This window comes from Eschrichtius robustus, chromosome X (genome assembly GCF_028021215.1).
Source record: "Eschrichtius robustus isolate mEscRob2 chromosome X, mEscRob2.pri, whole genome shotgun sequence".
In the NCBI taxonomy this organism is placed as follows: Eukaryota; Metazoa; Chordata; class Mammalia; order Artiodactyla; family Eschrichtiidae; genus Eschrichtius; species Eschrichtius robustus.
Genome location: NC_090845.1, coordinates 113920105 through 113947421, shown reverse-complemented (window position 1 = coordinate 113947421; position 27317 = coordinate 113920105). Strand labels below are relative to the sequence as shown.

General features: G+C 43.9%; 1 protein-coding gene across 2 annotated transcripts; it reads right to left on the bottom strand.

The window, feature by feature from the left end:
* Positions 1-1315: 1315 nt before the first annotated feature.
* Positions 1316-19432, bottom strand: UTP14A (UTP14A small subunit processome component). Of its 2 annotated transcripts, none has more exons than XM_068533243.1 (15): positions 19349-19432; positions 18216-18294; positions 16985-17055; positions 16429-16493; positions 14400-14542; positions 13941-14096; positions 9085-9204; positions 8892-8986; positions 8164-8287; positions 8004-8081; positions 7128-7518; positions 4936-5339; positions 3989-4182; positions 3760-3859; positions 1316-1751 (listed from the first exon to the last, which is right to left on the bottom strand). In XM_068533243.1, the coding sequence occupies exons 1-15, from the start codon at positions 19372-19374 to the stop codon at positions 1479-1481; spliced, it is 2319 nt and encodes a 772-aa protein (XP_068389344.1). In that variant the 5' UTR covers positions 19375-19432; the 3' UTR covers positions 1316-1478. The 2 variants fall into 2 exon arrangements, with proteins under 2 accessions (XP_068389344.1, XP_068389345.1); XM_068533244.1 differs by having other exon boundaries at positions 18216-18291; positions 19349-19419.
* Between the last annotated feature and the right edge of the window lie 7885 nt (positions 19433-27317).

Here is a 27317-nt window from a genome sequence, read left to right as displayed (position 1 = left end):
GTGGGCAGAGGTCCACCATTCCCCCTCACTGGCTACTGACTTAAAGTGACAACCAGCAAGTGGATCGCGGATAATCTCAAACCAATGGATAACTTAAAAATACCCCTTGAGCTCTGAACACTATCAACATATTCAGTTCCCTTCCCAGCACAGGGCAGGTTCTTGAGAGGATGAGCAATGGTAGTCCGGGCCCACAGCTGCCACTGGGAATTTTATAGACATTTATGGCGTGGCTTTTGGCTTCAGAGTTAATCTGGGGTCCCACTGCATAGTCACTAACTGAAATCTTAAGCCTCTAAAATAAAGGCATTGGGACGAGTTACCTTTGAGGTGGAAACACTTGGGAACTGATCTGGAGAGTGATGGGCTCAGAAAAGAGGGCCATATTGGTGGGGGGCATTGCAAAAGAATATTCGTGGAGTGGCAGAACTTTTGGCCCAGGGATTCCAAATGTCTGCAAAGCTCCTGAAACTGTATGTAAAATGGTGTAGGCGTTTGTGCATTTTTCTGGGGAGGGTTCATAACTTCAAATTCTCAGAGGGTTCTGTGACACACAAAAATTAACCCCCATCTTGGTCTAAAAAGGCTGGGGGGACCCATCTCCAAGGCAGGAGGTGAAGTGCAGTAGTGGCTATGTCCTTTCGGAATCAATGGAGGGGTTTCTCCAATTCCTTGTGAGGAATCTTGGCTGCAGGGGCCCTTTCGATACATATTGTCATCCAGAGAAAGGCAGGTTCCTCAGAGCCGAGAAGCTGACATAAACTGCCATATAGCAAAGTAATGCTTGAATAAACTATAAACAATGGTGAGGAGTTGGCCCTGCATTAGGAAGTAAAGGGAATAGAGCTTTACTTCTGAAAGCTCATCTACCTCATCTGTAAAGTAAGGGTAAAAGTGCTAACTACTCTAGACAGCAACCTGTGTAAGCCGGGAGGCTCACACATGAAAAGAAAACCATAGTGGTTAGACTTAAAGCTGAACCCAGCTTCAGCACCATCCTAGGACCAGCCCCGAGCAGAATCCAATTGAATGATTTGTGCATACTGCTGCTAGGTTCAGAGGTTAAGAATATACAGTATTTAATTACTATCCCTGACTCTTTAAACTGGTTGTTTATGGTTATATCCGATGTGATGGATTTAAGGTCGTAGGCTAGGGTAACTTCCCTCCAGTCCAATTTAGGACAACATAGTCCTTGGTAAGAAAATACGGTCCCCTGACAAGTGCGACTGGAGAAATGCAATGGGGAGCATCCAAAGGTGTCTTGTCTGACTTGAAGGAAATGGGAAACAACACAGAACACACTCCAGTTAAATAGATTTAAAAAATGCCTTTATTTCTAAAATGTGGCTTAACTACACCCGCGGTGTGCTAAGCCAGTTTTGGAACTGATCCTGCAGCTCGGAGTAAAACCGGACCAATGGAGGAGCAGTCAGGGCTCCCAGTTCCGGGCACCAAGGTGTCACTACTCCAGCAACTCAGTCTACAGAGTTTTTCTTCAGCTGTTTTTTGTGACGTATGGAGAGTCGTTTTGGATTTCTCTGTACGACAGAGAGGTCCGACCTTGAGGAAGACCGGTAGCCCACATCCTCTGCTTTTATAGGCTTAATGATATGGCCTGGCTTGGTGACAACCTTGGGCATAGTCAGCTTTTGGAAGGCCCTCTGGGTGTTCCATGTAGATCCTATAGGGGTCTGAATGGTCCTTTCAAATTGCTGATGGTGTGTGAATGGATATGGAAGCATCCGCACCTAGAAAGGAAGGCAGAGAGACGTGGCGTGAGCCAGGCCTGTAAACTCTAATGGCACCTGGTCAGGTAGTTTTAGCACATAGGCCACAGTTCTACACAATGGCTGCAGTGAGTGAAGCTTCTGAGAGGCTAAGGTATCCCCATGCCCCCATCCAACCTTAGGAGTGCCAATCTGCTTGATGGCATATGGGAGTAGAGGGGCCTAACTTGGATTAGAACCTCCCTTCCCCCAGGCTTACACAACAATCTAGGGATTGAAAAACCATCCCAACAAGGCCCCTGCAGCTATAGGAACACAACAGGAGCTGCGGGTTGCTGGCCCCCAGTGGGTCTCCCTATACAACATTGTGACTGCAAGACACATCTGAGTATTGGTGTATCTCTGTGACTCTCCTACCTTCTTCACGCTCTTAATCCCTTCCTTTCCTCCCCCTGATTCACAGGATTGATGTTTTACGGAACCCAAAGATTTACTCCTGAATCCTGAACTCTACCAGGCTATTACACTTAGCTTCATGCTCTTCCCAAGTCTCATCTCCTTGCCCAGGATTCTTCTCCACTCCACCAAAGCGCTACCTTCAGACATATAAATAATCTTTAAACATCTCCCCGATGGCCAAAGAGGAGCAAAAAGATGTAAGCAGAAAAACGGGTAAGTTACAATCAGTAGTCTCTAGAGATACTCAATGGAACACTCAAGAGAAGCTGAGTACCGCCGGGCAGTCCTGGTGGTGGTGAAGGACACAGATTCTTTAGGTTAAGGGAGGGTCTTAGTGGGGTTGATAGCTAGATCTGTGCATGTCACCCAGAGCAAAAGAACAGAAAAAAACACCTGCAGAAAATATTCAGTCTTGGGAGGTTTTTCCCCCTTTGGCTCAAAGTGCTTTATTCTATTGCATACTGGGACCTGAAGTGTATATAGCTTATTAAAAAGATGAGGAAAATCAAGGGAGCTTCTTGGAAAGTTATTTGTCAATTTACTGTGACTGTATTAAAAAACAAATAGTTAAGATTCCTGGAAGGGAAGGGTGATCTTTATTGAGGTCTGTACTCTGCCCTTCACCTAGAATCCGGGCCCGGTGAAGCACCCCTTTTCTCTCCCTCTTATCCCATAACTGCTTGTTCATTGCCTATTTTTCTGGTTATATATCCTCAATTGGGATTACAATTCAATTTATGCAGCAAAATAAGATCAACAGAGTATTACTGAAACGATATTTTCTCCTCTCTTCTGTACCTATTAAATAGCCCTCCCCCACTTCAGAAGGAAAAATACAACTCATTTCAATATTAAACCGGCTGGGGACAGATCACAGGGCCACAGACTTTCAGAACTGAAGGGAACATAAAGGTCACCGAGTCCAATCTCATTCCCAAGTCCCTTTTACACATGCTCACAACCCCAGAGCAACCCCTTCTCTCTTTTGACCGGCAGAAAGTTGTTCCTTGAACTCTGCCTTTCCTCTAACTTCGACTTTATGTGACTTCCACACGACAGCCTTCAATATACTTGAAGACCATGATCATGCTCAAATCTGCTCCTCTCTTGGGTAAACATCCCTAGCTCATTATCACATGACACAATTTTAAACCTTTTCACTGTCCTGAACAAGTACCGGTTGGTCCTCATTTTTCTTAAGATGCAGCTTAAACCTATAGCCTCTGAACATTACCTGGACTATAGACACAAGCCTGCAGAACAGCAATTCTTAGTTTGGTGAGGCCCATTTGCATCAGCATTATCTGGGGGTACTAGCTGAAAATGCAGATTTGGGGGCCTCACCATTGCTGCAAAGATTATCCTTTAAGTTTTAACTTTCCCAGCCAGTAATTAAAACAGCAGAGTCAATTTGGAATTATTCATCTCAGAGCCAGTGAAAACAAAAATAGATCCGATTCTGTGGCCAAGATCACACATCCCTCTTGACCACAGGGCACCAGAACACTCCTCCCAAGCAGGAGAGCCAGGCAGCAAAGAGGACGCTGCTAAAGAGCTCTCTATCCCTCACCTGATGAGCCGCTGCATGGATGTTCCGCTTCTCACTGAGAATCACATTTGGCAAATTCTCGTCTTTCCTTGGAGGACCCTCAGGGGCTTTAATGAGAAACCTGGAAAGCAGAACAGCAGGACGTCTGACTAAGAGCATTAAGGACTTAGTCAAAAGGGCAGAGAGGACGCATGAGGGTGAAGTGGGAGAACCTGGTGCCCTTCTGACAGGCTTTCTCCCCTGTTCTTACCGGCGTCTCTTCTTGGCACTGGGCTTCAGGCCCACACCACCCCACTCGCCCCAGCCAGGCAGAGTCAGGTCCACGTCCTTCGGCTTACTGGCCTCCACAGCTTCCCTCTTCTCTTTCAAGAAGTCTCTGATGACATCATCCCCAGCAAAAGCTTCCTTTATCATCTGCCTTTGATCTCTCTCTTCTTCATCTTCCTGGGAAGAAACGAACAACAGCTACAGCTTGCCTCCTGAGCCGAGGTTCGTGGCAAGACCGCTCGACTGCTGGGTCGTGACATTTTAGCGCCCCCTAGGGGGAAGTGCAGAACAATGATGGTCTTGCACTACAAACCCGTCGGCAGCCAAACAAGCTCCAATCTTCTCTCTAGGGTAAATATCCCTAGCTCATTATCATATGACACAATTTCAAACTTTCAATAAAGAAACTGCAGGGTAGAGGAAGGAACGGCCTGTGTTAGGAGGGGGAGCTCCAAGTGGGCCTGGCCAGAATGTGGGAGTCCTCCAGCTTATATCTCTGAAAAGACAGGCACCAGGGCTCCTCACTTGAGCAGTTTCAGTGACTTAATCGGGGAGCCCCCCGGATCATTCGAGATCCCACTGAGTAGAGCAAAACACTGTCAACAGCTCACTGACTCACCTTTGAGTTGTCCTGCCTGGCATCTGGTCAGAGCTTTGAGTGACTCCCTCTTTCCTCTGAGGGCTTTAGAGTCACCCCAGGAAGGATTCGGTGGCTCAGAATTTAAGGTGAGGGAGTCTCAGCGGCACTCACAAATTTCCATCTACTAAACTGTCACTGGGACCAGCTGGGCCCATACTATTCCAGACCTCTTAACTGCCGCCATGTGCCCCCAGCACAAAACTTCACTGATTCTATTCCTCGCGCAGGAAGGACACTTTCCACACCAGCTCTGATCTCCCGCAATGGCCCACGACCCTGGCTCTGCTCACCAACTCCTCTGTCGTGGGAACTGCCAAGGACTTCACGGAAGGAGATTTTGTGGTCAGGAGGTTCTGGAGATCAATCATTTGCTCCTTCCTTTTCTTCTCCTTGGGGACACCAAGATGATTACTTGGGTTCCTCTCCCACTGCTGCCCTTCTACCGCAGCTCTGGGAAGCTCCTTGTTTTGAAAACAGCCTTCTTTGCCCAGCTCCTCCAGTTCGTCCAGAGTCCGTGCTCTCTCCGGCCTCTGCAGCAACAGAGGCTCCTCTTCCTCCCCGGCAGGTTCCTCTCTCTGGACCGCCAGGACTGTCCTCGTTGAACTCAGTTCTTGCTTCCTGGACTGATGGTTCTCCCTGTTGAGTTTCTGAGACAGTGCCCTCAATTCAGACAGCACCCCCTGGCTGCTAGGATCTGGGGGAAGAAATGAAAGCTGTCAGAAAAGTAGGGTGGGAGCTGCCTTGTCAACAAGCGTCTACTGACCTCTCGCTGGGCGCTGGGCACCATAGGAGACATGCTAACGAGGACAAATGGGTAAGAGAAGATGCCATTCGCTGGATCTCCCGGCGAGTTCACTAATCATTACCTGTCAAGTCGCGGACAATGGAGTTTAGGAGTTAAAAGCAGCATGTTGGGAAGCAGATGTCCGGGTCCTATTCCCAGCTTTGCCAATGACTCACTGTATAACTGGAGCTGTGGCTTAATTTCCCGTAGAGTAAACTCTGCTTGGGAAGATCGCCCCAAATTCCAAATTTGTATTAAAAGAGCTGTTTTAGCAAGTGGCCTCTAAATTCAACTTCATTGTCATTTATTATTTGTAATTGCTAAAAAATTGTGATTTCCAATTTGTAATTTACACTGTAATTTCCTACTTGTAAAAACTGTAGCCAGCATTGTTTTATCTTAAAGCAGCATTTCACAATCTTCTGTGGCAGAGTCAAGTAGCTCGCACTTTCCCGCCACGAGCATCATCTGAGCAAATACTGCTAGTCTCTGAGAGCCCCGAGGGAAACACAGCCGTGACATGCTTCTAAACTGTCCTTTGCGTTGACTCAAGTTGCCTCCATTCCCAAGTTCATCCTGCTCTCTAGCTCTGGCTTGAAGCCACTGGAAGAAGCTACTTAGATCTGGCCTGAGGACATGCATGTTTATTTTCAAGGACCAACTTTCCTTGCTCATTTTGTTTGCGGTCCATGCCTTCCCACTATTTTAGGATACTATTTCCCCAAAGGTTTGGGATCATTCTATTTATCATCCAAGGAAATCCAAATCCACCTTTCATTCCACAACCAACTGTTCTACACATTTCACTAGATGGGCAGCTTTTGAGGGGGCTTGGGAGGAACCATCTCGGCCTGAGGCGCTGCTTTCTACAATCCTCTCGGAAGCAAATGCTTGCAATTATTAATCCCAGAAGTCTTTAGCTGAAAACCCTAAGTAAAGGTCCTCCAATACATTCTAAATGACAGCTCTAAAAAAAAACTTTTTTTTTTTGCCACTGAAAAAGATTCTTGCTGCCGTGTAAATGCATTCATTATTCCTCTAGGAAATATAATCGGACCCAAGAATCTGTCCAGATTCAGGTGATTTCTGAAGGCAGTTAGTTTCCTAAGCAGGCTTTATAACGCCCTGCTTTGTCCCCAGAATGGGAACTCTGACCTGCCTCAAGGGTGCTAAGGCTGCTAATTAATATATAACATGCAAATCGAGTCTGAGCATGGCGTAACAATTCTAATTTACCCGGTACCTTGTGGAGTCATTCACTCCTATCAAGAAAATCACACCCCATATCAACATATCAACCAGCATTACGGACAGAAAACTGCAGTGATGATTTGAAGACATTTCATAATGTCTCAAAATACACCTCTGTGTCTGTGGGTGTGAACGACTTTCAGATTTGCCAGCCCACCACATGCATTTCTCGCTGGCTTGTGGGTACCAGTGATGTTAACTCCTGCCCTTCCTTCAAGGATGGTGTACTTCTGTCTTTCTGAAGACTGGACACACACTCTGGAGCCATGCAGATGCCTGCTTATTAAATGCCTTTGAAGGAAAATGGTCATTACAAACCTATTTTCTCTTCAGGGACCCAGGGCACTCTCTTGAAAGTACCTGGAGCCTAATCACTGTGTGACACAGGTGGGTGGACCCAGTTTTCCTTTCAGTCGGTCAAGAGCACCAGCACTAGGCACTGCTCACCTTTTGTTTCTTGACTGCCCACCGGCTTGGCGATCTGCTTGAGCCCAGACTTTTGTCTAAGTGATCGCCTTTCCTCAAATTCTTTCAAAAGAATTTCTTCCGCCACCACTGGTCCTTCTTCCTCACTTTCAGGAGCCTCCTGGGCTGCAGGCTCGGCAAGTTCTTCAGGGTCCCCCTGGACCTCAGCCTCTTTTGTGTCACTGGAGTGATTCCTGAACATCCAGGGGTTCGGTCCGCTTGCCTTCACCTGCACCTCATTCACCACGTCAGGGACAAAGGGTTCACCCTCTTCCTCTGCAACTCCCTCCTCTTCCGCACTCTCGGAGGCCACCTGGATCTTCTGCATCAGCTCTTTGTTCCTGGCCAATTGTTCCTGCATAGCCTGGCGAGCCTGGAGGAGAGGGTCACGGCACGAGCACCTTGTCATTAGTGACCACAGTCACACCTTTCCCGGTCCATTTCTTAGAGCTGCCTCCTCTCAATTTGACTTAAGTATTTCTTACTGGCACCTACTGTTCAAACTGCACGTACACCACTGTGTTAACAGTTATGGAATAAAACGGAAGACAAATTCTTTGTCCTCAAGAAATCAACATGTGAAACAAGGTTTAAAAAAAAAAAACAAAAAAACCCCCACAACTCCTCTCCCCTTTAACTGGACTTGCCTTCAATGCTGTTTCCCTTTCATCTCTCCCTTTCCACCTTGTTCCTGGTCATTTTCCTCTCTGCCTTAGAGATTTTCTGATGCCTTTTTAGATTCCTGGTTTTCCAAGCATCCTCATGGCTCTTTCCCAACTCTGCTTCTGCTAGCATCCTTATGGATTTTCCTTTCTTTCCTCCAATTCCATCTCTTCTCTCACCCTGATGGTCTCTTACCTCCAGGTCATATTTGGCCATAATTGCCTTTGACTTTGCCCATTTCCCACTGTTCTGGTGCTTAAGGCTCATTCGCTCCTGGAAAGAAAGGGCAGAGTGAGATCCTTATTGCTTTCCGGGGAAAGCTGGTTCAAGGGTTGGGGGCCAGAGGCAGCCTCACCATCATTCTGGCCTTTTCGAGTTTTTCCAGTTCTTCCAATGCTGCAGCAGGATTGACCTTCCGCAGCTTCTCGAACTCTTTTAGGGCTTGCTTGGCCTTTCCTTTCTTCAGAAGTTTGTGATACCTATAGGATGAGAGAGGTGCGGGGGAAGAGATTTAGCTGAACCACTGGTGCCGCACACGAGTGCCCCGCCACACAAGGGGTTTCCCTATGTGGGGGAATGGAACAGACATCACAGAGCTAGCTGACTGCATGGAGCTGGCTCGAGACCTGCGAGGCCCTGCGGGACTCAGTCCCTGCAGACCCCAGGGGCAGACCTCTGCAGAGCAAAGAGTCCCCTCTGCTTCTAGAATGCAAGGGAAGAGCAGAATAGGATCTAAAGAGGCAAAAAGGCAGGAAGGAAGCCCTTACTGGCCTCCACAGCTGTAGAACTCAAGAGCTCATTCGGCAGAACCACTCTGTGATGCCCTGGAAGGGAGAGAAAGTAATTGAACAGTCCTCTTTTTAGCAAAACCAAGATGGAAAGCCAAAGCCACAGGAGCAGGTACTACTGAAGGAGGCAAAACTCTCTGAGGTTGGTTTGAGAGAGAAAGAGGCTAGTCACTACTCTTTGGGACCTCTCCTACATGACCCCAGCCGCCATGGGCAAGGTTCTCTCCTAAGGACTTGCGATTCTTCGTCACTTTCTTCCATGGAACCCAAGGCCGGTACACAGGGGCCTCCTTACTTTTTGCTTTTGATTTTCTTCTCTCTTCGAGCCCTGGCCTCATAGTAGGACTGCAGGGCCCGGGCCCTCTGAAGCTCTGCTCGGCGCATCTTCACCTATAACGAATGACATTTACAGTGACCCCTGGGCTTGATGGCAAATGCTGGGAGAAACAGAGCATGCCTGGGTGGATCAAAGGGCCTAGCACACTTACCTCTTCCAGGCTCATGGCTTTGAGAGAGGCCTTTTCCATGGGAGTCAGTAAAGGGTCTGTCACTGGCTGCTTGTTCTTATGGAGGAGATTAAAAATCTCCTGCTCCAGGGGAGTTCTTGCCTTAAGGAGGTAACAGAACACTCTAAGTCTTAAATCATGCTCCTAGAGTCTCCCTCTTTACAATCCTATGGCCATCTACTCTATGACACTATAATTGGAATCACGAACTGGATAGGATTGACTGTTACAGCAAGAGAAGGGGGTTCCAGGCTCGCTGTTCAGCTGTGTAGATAAAGCCTTAACTTTTATTCTGATTTAAGACAACTTCAGCAAGGGGACTCTGAGGCTACTCTCTAATATTACCGGGGGGCGGGGCGGGGGGGGGAGGATCACTCTGTGTTCAGATTACCAATATATGTAAAACAATACCATTCTCTTAAGAATCAAAGCAGGATGCCCTTAAGGTCAATGCTGGCAGGACAGAGGAACAGCAGTACCAAATTGTCAGTCTTAAGAGTTGCAAAACAAAAGGGTCCCTGTATTGTTATGTATATTTGAAGCACAATACTCTTAACATAAAGTTAGGGACCTCAGATCCATATCAGCCTCCTTTTAAGAATATTTCTAGAGAAAAGGGGAGGTTAGGTCTTAAGATGAGCACAAAAAAATAAACTGCCTTTAACAATAAGACCTTCAGGTAATTAGCCTGCTTCCTGACAGCTCAAATTTAACTCTCATCAGTTTCTAACTTTGGCTCCAACTCCTCAGTTGCCAGTTAACTTTGCATACTAGGTGGTGCCTATGCGGATGAAATGAATGGACTGTGAACCAGTGACTTTACATGTCAACAAAAGACCCCATTTGCTGCTTGACTGATATTGTGAGGATGGCTAAAATAATCAGGCTGATCGTGTCATGGTCCACTTTGGCAAGGCACAAAGACAGCCCGGGGCAAGAGCCAGTTTCAAACCTCATGCACGTATTTTATGTGGTTTTCTTCAACGGCCATATACATCACGGTCAGTGTTAAAACTTACAAGTATCTGGACAAGCGCATAAACACACATCATCACACGTTACACGGCACTATTGATCTAACCATAAACCTATTCTACTGAATAGTAAAGGTGCATGTTCTTCCATTTTTAGTATTTGCAGTAGTAATCAATCACAGGCTACAAAGTGATTTATATTACAATGTTGTAATCTCCCTCCGATTCAATTCAATTTACAAACACTTATTGGCTGCAGCTACATTCCAGGCACTTGTGCAGGGTGCTAGGAATACACAATTAAGATAGTTCCTGTCCTCATAGAGCTCATAGCCTTTCAGAGGAAAGAGACATATGCACCACTAACAACATAATGGGTTAAATATTAGTCCATAGGAGTAATCACAGAGGAAGGAACAATTAATTCTGATTAGGAGGTGGGGTGGGCTTGGGGAAGGAAGAGACTTTTTGAATTAGGCTTTGAGGCATAAGCACAATTCTACAAGGAGGGGGAAAAAGCCAAATGGAGAGATGAGCATAAGCAAAAACACAAGACCTAGGGCAAGCAAAGGTATGTCAGGGAACAATGCACTGTCCAGTGTAGCTAAGATGCCAGGCGCTTCTGTCTTATTCTGTAAGTGGAGAGCCTTTTGAAGGATTTTAAGCAGGAAAGTGATAATCGGTTTTGTGTTTTGGAGAGAGAATCCTGGTGATTGTGTGAGGGGTTCTATGGAAGGTGTCAAATGAAAATGAGGAGAGGAACCAGGGATGTGAGAGTTATTACAGAGACAGAATTACAGGACTAGACCCCCTGCCATGGGCTGGGGATGCTGGTAGTTGAAGGGAGGAGTTATGCCATTGACTGAGTTATAGCATGAAGGTCGTGGTACAGAGTTTCAGGGTCTGGGGAAGGAAAATGCCAGGCTTTCTTTGTTGTTGAGAAGTTTAGGTGCACAGGGGAGAGCCAGGTGAGGCCTGCTAGTCATACGGAACATGGGCCTGGAACTCAGAAGGAGTTGAGAGTGATCTGTACCATGTTTACAGAGCAAGAATAAAAAGGACTAAGAAGAGTCAGATAAAAACCAAAACAAACAGACAAGAAAACAACAGCAGGACTACGTCATAGAAGCCAAGGGAGAAGTTTTAACCACAAGATGTGTTAACAGTGTCAAATAGGCTGAAGACGCAGAGGACTTGGGATCTGGCTATTGGGAGGCCCCTTGCTAACACCTTCTGAGAGAAGTTTCAGGAAGGCAGTAGGGGAAGAAGGCGAGAGAATGGAGACCAGCTCTTCCCAAAGCATGTTCCTCAGCAGCTGACAAGATTTACTTCATTTTTTAAAAGTTTAAAATTCAATGCGTTCGATTTTTAATAAAATCAGTCTGTCCTACCTGGGTTAGAGTAAGTCATAGGGGTTTCTTTACTATCTTTTCATAGCCTTTAAAAGGCTAGCGTAGGGGCTTCCCTGGTGGCGCAGTGGTTAAGAATCTGCCTGCCCGTGCAGGGGACACGGTTTCGAGCCCTGGCCCAGGAAGATCCCACATGCCGCAGAGCAACTAAGCCTGCTCACCACAACTACTGAGCACGTGCTCTAGAGTCCGCGAACCACAACTACCGAGCCCGCATGCCACAACTACTGAAGCCTGTGTGCCTAGAGCCCGTGCTCCATGAGAGGTCACCACAATGAGAAGCCCGTGCACTGCAACGAAGAGTAGCCCCCGCCTGCCACAACTAGAGAAAGCTCGTGCGCAGCAACGAAGACACAACACAGCCAAAAATAAAAATAAATAAATTTATTAAAAAAAAAAAAGTCTAGCATACACTGTGGACCGCCAATCTCCAGCAGGGGCATGTGGCATTTTCTAGCAATGGAACCCCACCAAACCCCCCACCCAGTCCCATTCCCAGGGCATACTGAGAAAGGAAGGTTTTGAGGAGAACACTTTGGGAAATGCTAGTGTCGGCTGCCAGTGGAGGGAAGGAGGGAGTGGTGGGAAGTTACCTTACATCATTTCTAGCACTTTACAGTTTACAAATGCTTTCTCACACATTATCCCCTTTAATTCTTCTCAGCTAGAGTCAAACGGAATTTTAGGAAGCTGGACCAAAACTACAAGTGCAGACATTTTGAATTCTTAATCTCCAGAAATACTAGTATATTGCTAGTCCTTGGGCTTTGCCCTCTAAGGCACTGCCAGCCACAAAGGACCCCCTGACTTCTCTGTGCCATGTTGGTATAATTTCTCAAAGATGAACCTTAGAATGAATGGTACGGCAGGTTTGTGCACAGCATCTGGGCCCCACTCTTTCTCGCACAGGGAGTTCCTGGAGATCAGAGGCTGCGCCGTTCTCAGTGCAACCCGCCCCCCACCCCACCCCATCTCATCTTTAATGACCAACTCCGCACTGACCTGCCATCTCTAAGATCATACCAGCATTTGGAAAAAGCAAGGTGCAGAACAGTGTGTAGTAGTACTACTATTTTTTTGATTAAAAAAATGAGGTAAACATAAATATATCCATAAAACTCTTAAGTTAATGACAACAAAAAACGTATAAAAAAGTGGTGACCTCTGGGTGAGTATGGAGGTAAAAATGAGCAGATGGGGGACAAGGGTGGGGTCAGACTTTTCTCTATGTATTTTCTATACTTATTTTTGAATCCTGCAAATTGTATTACCTCTTAAATTTTTCCCCCTAAAGTCTCCCTTCCATCCTGCAGCCACACTTTAAACCTGATCTCTTTTTCATGTGGAAAAGGAAGCATCCTAGAAAGAGAATGGTGGTGACTTCAACAACAGTATCCGAAACAGAGCTTATCCCCGTAATAAGCAATGACTTGCTCAATTTCTAGCTAGGGCAGCAAGCCATGTCTACTTTGATGATCTTTAATTACCTCAACTTCCTGACACATAGGACACCATTTTTGGATTTATAGAAAGCAGAGGAGAAGCCATCTATCCATGGTTTGGGCACTGCTGTTTTGGACTATTTTTCTACTAAAGACAGAACACCACATTATAGACTGCATAACCAATGGTGTATTGGAAAAGAAAGGCTAGCTGTTCTGAAGTTGTTCAGACTAAAAATTGAAACTTTAGGGACCGACACAGGATTACTAACTTTTAATTCTGCCAATGGCATAACTACCGTTCCACCCCCAACCCCATCATTTACTACCACCATCATTTCGTAAAAGAAAAGCTATTTCAACACCATTAAAGTGGAAAGAATAACCTCATAATAAAAAAGAGCTGGCAACCTTACACCACCATACTCACAATTGTCCTTTTACTTCAGACGGATGAAACATCTGCCAGAGATCACTGTTTGGGAAACCCAGCTCTAAAGTATCTTTTTTATTTTCTGCAGCTCAGTCATAATGAGTTACCTGCTAAACTTCTAGTCATTATCAGCAATCTGCTATATTTTACTATGGTATTCCTTTTCAGGCAAACTTTGGTTCTGCTGCTCATATATCCCTCCTAAGGCATCATTAATGCTGCCAGGTTCCTGATTGTCCCAAGGTCAGAATGTTGGCTTTAAAAGCTTTTTTAAAAAATCCAGTGTGTGAAAAAGAAAACATCATTATGTTCCTTCTCTATTGGCAATCAGATGTGGTCACACAAAAACATGCAAATAACCATGTAGTGGACAATCCAAGCTGAGGAAGGGCGATGACAGAGCTACGGCAACTGGCTACGAATCTTGCTCCCCCGGCCCCCCCCTTTCTGACCGCTCAACTAAAATGACTGCAGCTGCCATTTTGGCTTAACGTGTCCAACAAGACCAACTGCAGGCTCTGCAATGTCCACGCGGCGCAATCTCACCTTCCAAGGTGCGCTATCCTCATGTTGCACTTACCTTCCAGCCACTGACCACATGTTCGATGGGAGCAAAGACGGACTGCTGCTTGCTCAGGGGAAAAACCAGCTGCTCTGCTTGCCGGTTCTTCTGAACAACGGGATCCCATTTGGAGAGGACTTGTGAGGTTTTATTGAATGCCACTTCTCTGTGGATCTGAAACAGGCAAAGCACACAGAAAGAAAGAGCCACGAAATTAAGCATCAAACTCAAAGGACCAGCAGGAAACTAAGAGGCCATGTTTCTTAGTTCAAGAAAGAATCAGGATGCTAGAGATTAGCTCTTGCTTACTTCTCAGGACTACGCTTCCCCTGAGATCAGTTTTAATCTTTTCCAGGGTGAGGCAACCACAACTTTCCTTCCTCCCATTTTTCAGGCCATCCCCCTTCTCTTCTTATGCTATTTTTCCTTGTCAGTTCAATTTCTCCCCCTTAATGGACCACATTTTCTTTGACTCACCCGCTCAATCTCTTCTCTGTGAAGGGGTAACTCCACAGTCTTCTTCGATTTGACTCTATTCAGCTGCTTTTTCACAGCAGCCAATGAGGATGAAGTTTTAACAGGCTCAAGCAGATCTGAAAGGACCAGCTTTTCTCCTGATCCTGTAGAAAGGACAAACTTTCTGGTCAGACTGAGAAGTGAGGCAAAACCTCAACATCACATAGGGAGAGACCTCAGTAGAAAATGCTGGCAGACAGGCAGGTGTGCAGGGAAGCAGGAGTAGTCCTCTTACTTCAGTCACTAGCCAGTGACGCCACTGCCTTCCTACATTCCCAAATGTGTTGGAAGGTGGAAGACAGAAAACTATTTAAAACAGTCATTTGCTTTTCTCCTGGTCTTTCTGCTTCCAGTCTTGCCCCACTTCAATTCATTCTTCACACAGGAGCCAGAGTGTTTTGAAAATGTAAATCATAGCATGTCATGATCCTGCTGAAAAGCCTCCAATGGCTCCCCATTATACTCTGGTCCCTGTCTGTCTCTGCAACCTCGTGTCATCCACAGATGGAGGACGCTCCAGCCGCACTGGCCTTCTTCCTCTTCTTCAAACATGCTGAGCGTGTATCTTCCTTAGCGCCTTTGCACTAGCTGCTCCCTCGCCTGGAATACTGCTCCCTATCTTTGCATGGGTGACTTTTCTTGTTATTCAGATCTCAGCTTAAATTTCGCCTCTTCAGAGGCTTTTCATGCCCAGCCAACCGAAAGCAGCCACTTAGTCACTTGACTGCATCATCCTGTTGTAATTCGCTTATTGTCTCCCTGCACTAGAATGTAAGCTCCATGAAGTTGCGACTTATTCCTAATTGTAGTCCCAGAAACTGATATATGGTAGAGGCACAGTAAGTATTTGCTGAATGGATAAGCTTGCAAGAGTATATTGTTACCAGTTCTGGGAGGTTATGTCAATGGTTACTAGAAGCACATAACTCATTCAAGCTGCGTAAGTTGTGAATATGGTGGAAAAGATTTGGCATCTAGACTTGTTATCAAGTTAAAATCAAGTTAAAACACTGCCATTTACTAGATCATATATTCTCAATCGGGGTGATATCATTCCCCCACCCAGGGGTAAAAACTGGTTCTTCGGTGGGCAGGGGTAAAAAAAACAAAACACTTAGATACAGCCATCCCTTGGCATCCATGCACAGGGGACTGGTTCCAGGACCCACCAAGAATACAGAAATCCAAGGATGCTCAAGTCCTTTGTATAAAATGGCATAGCATTGATATTTGAACATAACCCATACACATCTTCTCATATATTTTAAATCATCTCTAGATTACTTATAATACCTAATACAAAGTAAATTCGATATAAATAGTTGCTGGTATGCGGGATAAACTCAAGTTTTGCGTTTTGGAATATTTTGAAATTTAAAATTTCAATCCACATTGGTTGAACCCACAGATGTAGAACCCACAGTTACAGAGGGCTGACTGTATTAGTTTTGTGTCCCTCCAAACCTCAGCCTTATCTAAGAAAATCTTATTCCTGGTGGCAGAGTAGGCGAGGAGGGAGGGAGGAAGTGAGGAAAAGAAATGTCTAAAAAGGCTCCTCAGGGGAGCAATAAAGAAAAAAGTTTGAGAAACACTGTACTAGGTGAAGGTCCTTGAGTAGGTAACTTGACTTCTCTGAGCTCCAGCAGGAGAGGAGAGATTATCTGCCTGTCCGAACTCAATGCACTGTGAGAGCTGAAATAAAAATGAAACCAGGGACATGACTAAGCTAGTGAGAGGCAGCTGTCTTCATTCACGTCCCTCTATCCTAGAAGTAGCTCATCAAGCTCAGTGGGAGACCTTGACTGTGCCCTTTTGGCTTTCTTCTAGAAATGGAAGAAATTCAAGAGCATCTGACTACCCTTCTTCACCCCCTCGCACGGTAGTATTTATGGTATGATTCATTAACCACATCAAAAACAGCTGGGAAGTGACCATTATGCTTTTGGAACTCCACAAGTTCGATGCAGATAGTTTCCTTTGGTTAACTTACCTTCAGAACTGACATTGAACTCTGACACCTTCAGACTAGCCTCAGATCTCTCAGCCAATTTCCGCCTGAAATTAAGCAAAACAGAATACAGAAAGAATGGATACATTTTGCTGGGGAACAACCACTTCTCTCTTCAAACAATGCTTCGGTTTCATTTCTATTCTAGAATCAGGTTTTGTCACAAAGCAACCAGGAAATCTGTTCCTAAGCTGGACATGGTAGTCTAACCATCTCTTAATGTAGGCTCAGCCCCTCAAAAACACAAGGCAATGCAAGGTAGGCATAGCGAAAAAGGTATTGGACTTGAATTCAAACATATCTGGATTTGAATACTAGATCTGTCACTTATGAGCTGAGTGACTTTGGGACATGTCAGTCTTATTTTCTAGTTGAAGAAACTGACATGCAGAGATGATAAAAAACTTGCCTACAGTCTCCAAAGTACATGCTCTGACAATTGTATCTTCATTGTCTCAGGCACTCAATAAATGTTAGCTGCAGATAAGTCTCATGGAATCAGCTAGTTATAACCTGTCCAAATTGAAGGGAATGTTACCTATTCTTTCCATCAAGTGAACTGATTGCTTCCAGAAGCTTTTGATGCTTTCTTTCTCCATCACTGTCCCCCTAGAAACAGAAAAGGAAAAACCATCAGAATGATGAGGGGAGGGAAAAGACAGTATGGCAACTGAGGCCCATGTAAAATCTCTCATTCTTTTGGTCAGTGGAGAACTGGTGAATCAGATGAGGTCTGGTGTGCAGGCATTGCAGCTCAAATGGAAAGAAATGCTTCAATAAGCCAAACTCCCTCATTGTAAGGAACATAGAGCCTTAGTAACCAGGAGCTAATGCCATGCCTCTGTCTTAACTTGTTTTGAGAAAAAAGTGCCATGAGAATAATGTTTCTGTATAGAATATATAGTGTGATCTGACACAGAAACTGACATAAAAAAACCAATTTAAGTAGTTTTGTCAAGAGAATAAAGAGCTGGAATTCCTATAGCAGCTGTTGGAGACCCAGCTTAATTATGCATATGTATATTTCAGTCGGATAATCAAATAACCCTCTATGGAAATCCAAACTTGGGAAATAGGGAAATCATATAATACCATGTGTTTTGGTCTTATATACTCAACTTAAGCAACCTGAGGACAGTGTATCTTATATACGATCTTGGAATTCCCATAGCACTTAATACAATATCATATACATGAAACACTAAATACAGGTATCCTCTGCTTTTTGAAAGTCTGCTTTGCTTTATGCCGCTTCGTTTTCACAAAAGACCTACATTAGTACCTGCTTTTGCTAACTGAACAAAATCCGAAGAGGATTTTTGCTTTTACAAAAACAAACAAAAAGCCTTAAAATGAAAATAGCGTCTAGCATTTGTTTTGCAGTGAGTTGTTATAGAGGCAGCACATACTCAGAGTGGCACCACCAAGCCCCTTCCCTGGAAACTACACTTAGCATCTCAGCATCAAGCTGCCATAGCTTTGAACTGTCTATGAGCATCTATGCTTTATCTTGATTTATTTTGTGTTTCCATTAGCAAGATGTGTCCTAAGGTAATAGCTTCTTTGCTTTATGCCATTTTAGCTTATGAAAGGTTTCGTAGGAACACTCTAATTTGGGTAGTGGTGGAAGCCTGTAACTAATTTATTTGTGAGACCTGAGCAAGTATAAACAATGTTGTCACCCCTTTTCTTTCCAGGAAATGTGGCATCTACCCTAATTTTGAGGCAGAAGGGAAACTGGAGAAGGCGGTTTAGTGGGTGTCACCCACCTCATCTTCACTGGTGCTCAAGGGGTACTCTCTTGGCAAATCCTCTAGTTCTTCCTGTTGGTTTAAAGCCAGAAGACTGCTAAAGGAAATAAAAGAGAAATATTATCACTTGAAACAATTTTTCTTATATTGAAATGATCTCTAAAACATAACTTCAGTTCTTAGTACAGAATAGTCCTATCCCCTGGGAGAGGTGCAAATCAAGCAGTGTGAGCATCTTTGGAAATGTGTCAAGACATAAAATTTAGACTGCATAAGGCAGGCATCACCTGCAAGAGGTGAGCACTGGTTAGTAATACCCATACAGAACTGCATGAAAATGAAAAAGATCTAACACTCTTCACTGACTGATTGGCACTCCCTTTCCCACTGACCTCTGGTAGGCTGTAAAAATGTCAGACCCTAGGTAAGGTGGCAGAAGACGCTGTTGCTAGCCCTTGAGGCAAGGCAATATCGCAATTAACATTTCTAAATCCGCCACATGGAAGATACCTGTATAGGTGCAAGCTTACTTAAAAGTGACATCTTGATCATTTGTTCTCAGGAATAGGGAAACGGGGAATTGGAAGAAAGCAGCTGGAGCTTGATCGGCAAAGTAGGTGCTTAACTTAGGAGACTGGTACCCAGAAACAAATTATAGAGTCTACCATTATCTAACGGTATATGTCAAACTCTGCTAGGTACCCATTACTAAACAGATTATATTTAGTTCCCCCGGCGGGAGACATGAAACGTCACAGAAAATGTCGTGGATGACTCCAATGAGCAAAGGTTTCCAAGATAAGAGGAGTTTATAACGCAGCCACTGTCTGCGCGGAGGGTTGAAATGCTCCCCAGCGGCGGCAGAAAAAGGAGTCACGTGATGAGGAAAGTGCAACACGTTAACTTAGCTGGAGAGGGACAGGCCGCATCAGGACCAACAGAGATGAGACTAAAAAGCCGGGGAGTGGAGGGAGCGAATTAAATTAAATTAAAAGGGCTTTAAAGGATGGATCAAGGAAATAGTAACGAATGGCGAAGTCGTGGGAGGGGAACAACCGACGCCAGCTAAAAGGCGGCCTCCATTTCTCAAAAGCCCGGGAACCCGACCCGCAATGAAACCCAGACCCCTCTTCCCGGCCGCTACCCCTCACCTCTCCGCAGCCCGACTCGAGCTCATCTCACCAGCCTGTATCTCACATGGGCCAGGAGCGGAAGCCGAAAGGAAAGCAATTTCCGTGCCGGCCGCAAAGCAATTTCTGCTTCCGCCAATCACGCGCGACAAGGTGCGTCACTTCCGGCTCGCCCTGAGGCGTGCGAGAAACTGGAGCCGCTTCGGGAGGGTTCCGCTGGGAACCGGGAGACTGGAGATAAAAGCTTGTCAGCGGACGGCGCTTTGCTTACCCCACCCACCCCTCAGCTCTCTGGCGCGCCAGCGTCCGTCCTCCCGGCCCCCCGGGTTCCCTCGCGGCCCAGGTGGGTGAGCTTAGCGGGAGGGTGCTGCGCTGTTGGGAACCGGGCAGAGCTTCCTGTGTCTGTCCGTGATCGACAGCGTCCTAAGAGCCTGCTGCCAGCCAGCTCGAGGCTTTATTGACCGCCTGGGAAGTGGCCAGCATCGTGCTAGGCCCTTGCGATCCGCCCATGGACAAAATCCCCTTACACCCCGCGCCCCTTTGTAATTGCAGCTCTGGGTTCCTACTTCCCTACGTAACAAAGTTTCATCCAAGAATGGGCTGTGGCAGTGGCTGCAACTTCCTCATCTCCCATCAACTTTTAAGAATTTTTTACACAAATGCCCTTTAACTGTTGAGGTAAGAAAATGATTTGCCAGCCTCCATTTAAACATTTGGTGGTAATAGCAAAACTATTTTATAGCTATATTTGAAAAATTACTAGTTGCAAAGAAAATTACTGGACAATTTAAAAGTCATAGCATTGATTTTTCAAATTCTGCAACAACAAACCATGTTTTATTTTCCTGCTTAAAAAATAGAATTTTTCTTTAATTAAAAAAAATGTAGAAAAGTAATACACGAAAACATTCTTGGCATTTATTCTTCGAAGCCACTCCCATTTTGCTTTCACCCCACCATTCCACTGAAACTACTCTGGACAAGATCATCAGTGACACCCAAGGTTGCTAAATAAAACGGACACTTCTCAGTCTTTGTCTTCTCAGAACTCTGTGGTATTCGATACTGTTGGTTTGTCTTCTTAGTCATATTCAGGGAATGTCTTTGACCATCTATTATGTGCCAGGCCTCTCGGCAGTGGGGATACATTGGTGAATGAAACAAACATGTTCCATGGCTTTATAGAGTCTACTTCCTAGTGCGATTAAAGACAATTTTGTCGTGGTTGAAACTCCATCCTGGGCTTCCATGACACCACTCTCCTGGTATCTTAGCTTTATGACCATCTTCCAACGTCTTCACTGCTGGAGACTTCTGTGCTTACTCCCTAAATGATGATGTTCTCTAGGTTCTGTGCTCAGTGCTCTTTGTTTATCCCATGTGCTCTTCCTAAGCCTTTAACACTTGTATCAGGATTCCAAAAATCTATATCTCTAGCCCAGATCTCTTTCTTGAACTCCGGACTAGTATCTCAGATTGCCTTCCGGTGTTCCTTTTTATCCCACTGGCACGTCAACTGTGAAGTGGTCAGTGATTTCTATCTTTTCTGTCAGAATTCTGTATTTCCCATTTCTGTGACTGGCACCATCAACTACCCAGTTAGTCAAGTCAGAAGTCTGAGTCATCTTAGATTCCTCTCTCCTTTATGCTTTACAGTGATTCCCTCACATTGTCGGTTCTACTTCCTAAATCTCTCTCACGTATCTCCCTACCTTTCTGTCATTATTGCTGTGGTATCAGACCCTTACAATTTCAAGCCCGTGGCATTGCCGTAATCTATTATAGAAAAGGGGAGCATTAAAGCATATTGATGGGGCTTCCCTGGTGGTGCAGTGGTTAAGAATCTGCCTGCCAATGCAGGGGACATGGGTTCGAGCCCTGGTCCAGGAAGATCCCACATGCCGCAGAGCAACAAAGCCCGTGTGCCACAACTACTGAGCCTGCGCTCTAGAGCCCACGAGCCACAACTACTGAGCCCTCGTGCCACAACTACTGAAGCCCAGGCGCCTAGAGCCCGTGCTCTGCAACAAAGAGAAGCCACCGCAATGAGAAGCCAACGCACTGCAATGAAGAGTAGCAACTAGAGAAAGCCCGCGTGCAGCAATGAAGACCCAATGCAGCCATATATAAAATAAATTTTTTTTAAAGAAAAGCATATTGATGAAGAGCATGGGTTTTGAACTGGACTCTCTGGGTTTGAATCTTATCTCTGCTGCTTACTAGCTTTGTAATTCTTTTTTTTAATTTTAATTTTTTATTTATTTATTTTTATTTTTGGCTGCCTTGGGTCTTTATTGCTGCCCGCGGGCTTTTCACTAATTGCGGCGAGCGGGGTCTACTCTTCGTTGCAGTTCCCGAGCTTCTCATCGGGTGGCTTCTCTTGCTGCAGAGCACGGGCTCTAGGCACGCGGGCTTCAGTAGTTGTGGCACTCAGGCTCAGTAGTTGTGGCTCACGGGCTCTAGAGCGTAGGCTCAGTAGTTGTGGTGCATACACTTAGTTCCTCCGCGGCATGTGGGATCTGCCTGGACCAGGGCTCAAACCCGTGTCCCCTGCACTGGCAGGCGGATTCTTAACCACTGTGCCACCAGGAAAGTCCCTAGCTTTGTAATTCTTTACTTAACCTCTCTATGCCTTTGTTTCCTCATCTTGAAAATGGAATTATAATAATACACTGGATAGTTGTGAGGGCTAAATGAATTACTATACATAAAGCACTAGAATAAAGGGCAAGCCCTTAGTATAATACCTGTCACATTAAAATGCTCAATAGATATTAGGTCTACTAATTATTTTTTAGGGCTTTTCAGTCTTTAGTCTCTCTTCATCCAATCACATAAGTTGGACCATGTCATTCCCCTACTTAAATGAAGCAAATAGACCCTAATCACTTTCACGAAAAAATGAAAAAACTCTTTTGTCCTGTCTACTTTTTCAACCTGTTGGAATTGCTTGCCTCTTCCCCCACGGCAATTCTAAGTATATTTTTATGGGCAGATGATGCTCTCTTAATCTTATATAAAGTATGAATAAAAGCATTTTAAGAAAACATTGACATGTTTTATTGATTTATACTTAATCTAAGTAAAGACAGTGTGTATGCTATGCAAATGCAGCTTTAAGACAAGTCCCCTAGGTACTCCCCCTTCCTAGCTCTAACCAGATTGCTGCCCCATTTCCCTCTTATGCAGAATTATGGAACAGCTGAGACCTAAAGGAGGAGAAGTAGCCAGCACTGGGGGGAACTGGGGATGAGTGTTCTGGGCAAAGGACCACCATGCAGCTTGTGGGATCTCAGTTCCCCAACCAGGGATTGAACCCAGGCCATGGCAGTGAAAATGCTGAACCCCAACCACTAGACCACCAGGGAACTCCCATAAGAACCCTTGATCTTGATTAGAGCTATTAGTGATTATCAGTAAAATAAAAATATATCCCTCCCCCACACAAGTATGTTTATATTACAACTGACTTACATTTCACAAAAAGGACCTGGGCTCAGCCAAAACTTGCAACATGGCAACAATTGTGATTTTATGATAAATTCATGATGTATGCCCTGCAGCATCTAACCTACTCCTTGAATACAGTAGGGGCTCAATAAGTGTTTTTTGAATTAGTGAATGAAGTCATGATAGTCCATGCTATTCATTCTCATAAAACTGCATAATTATAATTATTTTACATAACTTTAGAACTTACAGTGTGCTTGCTATGGTCTGAATGCTTGTGTCCCCCCAAATTCACATGTTGAAATCCTAATCCCCGGTATGATGGTATTTGGAGATGGGACCTTTGGGAGGTGATTAGGTCATGAGGGTGGAGCCCTCATGAATGGGATTAGTGCCCTTATAAAAGACACCCCAGAGAGCTCCCTTGCCCCCTTCCACAATGTGAAGACATAGCAATAAAGTGCTGGCCATGAACCAGGAAGAGGGCTCTCACCTAACCATGATGGTACCTTGATCTTGGACTACCAGCTTCCAGAACTGCCAGAAAAAGATTTCAGTTGTTAATAAGCCACCTAGTCTGTGATCTTTTGTTATAGCAGCCTGAACAAACTAAGACGGTGCTTTTATATCCATTATGCCATTTTGTCCTTTTTTTATTAAGCTTTTAATTTTGAGATAACTATAGATTCACATACAATTGTAAGAAATAATACAGAGATCCTGTGTATCCTTTACCCAGTTTACCCTAATGGTAACATCTTGCAAAACTCTAATACAATATTACAGCCAGGATATTGATATTGATATAGTCAAGGTACAGAAAAATTTCATCACCACAAGGATCAGTCATGTTGCCCTTTTACAGCATACCTACCTTCCTCCCACCCCTGCCTCCTCCTTAACTCCTGTCAATCACTAATCTGCTCCCCATTGGTATCCTTTTGTCATTTCAAGGATGTTATATAAATAGAATCATACAGGATGCAACTTCTTGGGATTATATTTTTTCACTGCAGATTCACTCAGATTATTCTGTATATCAGTAATTCATTTCTTCTTTTTGTTGTTGTTGTTTTTAAAGTGTATAATTCAATGGTTTTTAGTATATTTACACAGTTGTGCAGCCACCACGACAATACATTTTAGAACATGTTCATCACCCCCAAAACAAACCTTGTACCCTTTAGCCATCATCCCCTGGTTGTATAATAGGAACTATATTTGATCTTTGTCCCTGGATCCTGGCACAAAGCTCCCAAACTCCTCGGAATTTTCTGAGTGCCTTTTGCCAATGATTTAATCAATTATACCTATGTAATGAAGTCTCCATAAAACCCCAGAAGGTCGGGTTTCAGAGAGTTCCTGGGTTGGTGAACACATGGAGATGTGGGTAGAGGGGCACACCCAGAGAGCATGGAAGCTCTGTGCATCTTCTCACATACCTGGCCCTTTGCATCTCTTCCAATCTGGCTATTCCTGAGTTACATCCTTTTATAATAAACCAGTAATCTAGTAAGTAAGCCGGTTTTCTTAGTTCTGTGAGTCACTCTAGCAAATGATTCGAACCTGAGGAGGGGGTTGTGGGAACCTTCGCTTTATAGTCAGTTGTCAGAAGCACAGGTAACAAACTGGACTTGGGATTGGCATCTGAAGTGGGGTGGGAACAGTCCTATGGGACTGAGCCCTTAACCTGTGGGATCTGACGCTCTCTCCATGTAGATAGTGTCAGAATTGAGTTAAATTTGTGGGACACCCTGTCAGTATCCACTGAGAAGTGGAAAATTGCTTGGTGGTGTGGAAAAGAACACACATTTTGGAGCCCCATCCCAATCCCTCCCAACAGTAGGCATCCACTTAATCTATTTTCTGTCTCTATAGATTTGTCTATTCTGGACATTTCATATGAATGGAACCATACAACATGTGGTATTTTGTGACTGGCTTCTTCGAATAATTTTTCAATGCTCATCCCTGGTACAACATGTCTCAGTACCTCTTTCCTTTTTTTTTTTATTTTTTAATTTTTTTAAAATTTTATTTATTTTTAAATTAATTAATTAATTTATTTATGGCTGTGTTGGGTCTTCGTTTCTGTGCGAGGGCTTTCTCTAGTTGTGGCAAGCGGGGGCCACTCTTCATCGCGGTGTGCGGGCCTCTCACTATCGCGGCCTCTCTTGTTGCGGAGCACAGGCTCCAGACGCGCAGGCTCAGTAATTGTGGCTCACGGGCCCAGTTGCTCCGCGGCATGTGGGATCTTCCCAGACCAGGGCTCGAACCCGTGTCCCCTGCATTGGCAGGCAGATTCTCAACCACTGCGCCACCAGGGAAGCCCTTTCCTTTTTAATTTTAGAATAATGTTCCATTGTATAGATATGCCACATTTTACTTATCTATTATTTTTTTTCTTTTTCTTTGTTTTTTACTTTCTCCTTTTTTTTGTTTCTTTTTATTTGTTTATTTTTTACTTATCTATTATTAATCAGTTGATGGATATTTGGATTGTTTCCACTTTTGACTATTATGATGTATCATGATGGTATTATTTTTTATATTATATACATGGTGAACATTTGTGTACAGGTTTTTGTGTGGTATTTTCGTTTCTCTTGGGTATATACCTAGGAGTAAGATTCCTAGGTCATACAGTAATGAACTGCCAACTTGTTTTACAATGTGACTGCACAATTCTACATTCCCACCAGCAATGTATGAGGCTTCCAGATTTTCCACATCCTTGTCAAAACTTTGTTGTTGTTTGTCTTTTTGATTATAGCTATTCTGGTGAGTGTGGGGTAGTAGTATCTCAATGTAGTTTTGATTTGCATTTCCCAAATGAATAATGATGTTGAGCATCTTTTCACATGCTTATTGGTCACTTGCCTATCTTCTTTGGAGAAATGTCTATTCAGATCCTTTGTCTAATTTTCAGTTGGGTTGATTGTCTTTTTATTATTAAGTTGTAAATTTCTTTATATATTCTGGATACAAATCCCTTATCAGATACATGATTTGCAAATATTTTCTCCCATTCTGTGGGTTCTCTTTTCATTTTTTTTGGTGGTGTCCTTTGAAGCACAAAAGTTTTAAATTTTAATGTAATCTAATTTATCTTTTTTTTTGTCACTTGTGTTTTTGGTGTTGTGTTTAAGAAACCTTGCTTAACCAAGGCCACAAATTACCTCTCTGTTTTATTCTAGGAGTTTTACAGTGCTTGCGTTTAGTTCTATGATCCATTCTGAGTTTAATTTGCATAGGGCATGAGAAGGGGTCCAAATACATTCTGCATGTGAATATCCAGTTGTCTCAGCACCATTTGTCGATTGTTTATCTTTTTGCATCTAATCATGAGGGATATTGGTCTGTGGTTTCCTTATCTTGTAATTTCTTTGTCTGGTTTTGATATCAGGATAATGCCTCATAGAATGAGTTGGGAAGGATTCCTTCCTCTTCAGTTTTTCTGGAAGAGATTGTGCAGAATTGGAATTAGTTCTTCATTAAATATTTAGTAGAATTTATCAGTGAAGCCATCTGAGTTTTCTTTGTGGGATGATTTTTAACTACAAATTCAATTTTCTTTAATAGATACAGGGCTATTCAGGTTATTTTTTTTCTTGAGTGAGCTTTGGTAGTTTGTGTCTTTTAAGGGATTTGTCCATTTAATATAAAATTTCATTTTTATTGGCATGATGTTATTCATAAAAGTTACTTATTATTCTTTTAATATCTGTAAAATCTGAAATGATGTAAACTATCTCATTGGTAATATTGTTATTTGTGTCTTCTCTCCTTTTTTTCCTAATAAGACTGGCTAGAGTTTTATCAATTTTGTTGATTTCTGATTTATTTCATTTCTTGTGCTTATTTTGGGTTTAATTTTCTCTTACTTTTCTAGTTTCTTTAAGTTGAAGCTAAGGTCATTGATTGGCAAATTTTCTTCTTTTCTAATATAGACATTTAGTACTATATATCCCCCTTCAAGTATTGCTTTCTCGACCTTTCACAAATTTTCATATACTGCTTTAAATTTTTTCAGTTCAAAATTCTTTGTAATTTTCAGTACTATATATCCCCCTTCAAGTATTGCTTTCTCGACCTTTCACAAATTTTCATATACTGCTTTAAATTTTTTCAGTTCAAAATTCTTTGTAATTTTCAGTACTATATATCCCCCTTCAAGTATTGCTTTCTCGACCTTTCACAAATTTTCATATACTGCTTTAAATTTTTTCAGTTCAAAATTCTTTGTAATTTTCCATTTGACTTCTTTTTTGATTTCATGGATTATTTAGCAATGTGTCATTTGGTTTCCAAATATTTTGGGATTTTCTAGAAATATTTCTTTTTTTTAAAAAATTAATTAATTAATTTATTTATGGCTGTGTTGGGTCTTCGCTTCTGTGCGAGGGCTTTCTCTAGTTGTGGCAGGCGGGGGCCACTCTTCATCGCGGTGCGCGGGCCTCTCACTGTCGTGGCCTCTCTTGTTGCGGAGCACAGGCTCCAGACGCGCAGGCTCAGTAGTTGTGGCTCACGGGCCCAGTTG

Bases quoted from the DNA above. Each gene is read 5' to 3' on its own strand.
- UTP14A (XM_068533243.1), bottom strand. From the start codon at position 19,374: ATGAGCTCGAGTCGGGCTGCGGAGAG. The intron at 8,987-9,084 runs GTAAGTGTGCTA...CATTCGTTATAG, and splicing joins AAGCCATGAGCCTGGAAGAG to GTGAAGATGCGCCGAGCAGA. The intron at 1,752-3,759 runs GTGAGGGATAGA...CTTCCTTTCTAG, and splicing joins TCCATGCAGCGGCTCATCAG to GTGCGGATGCTTCCATATCC.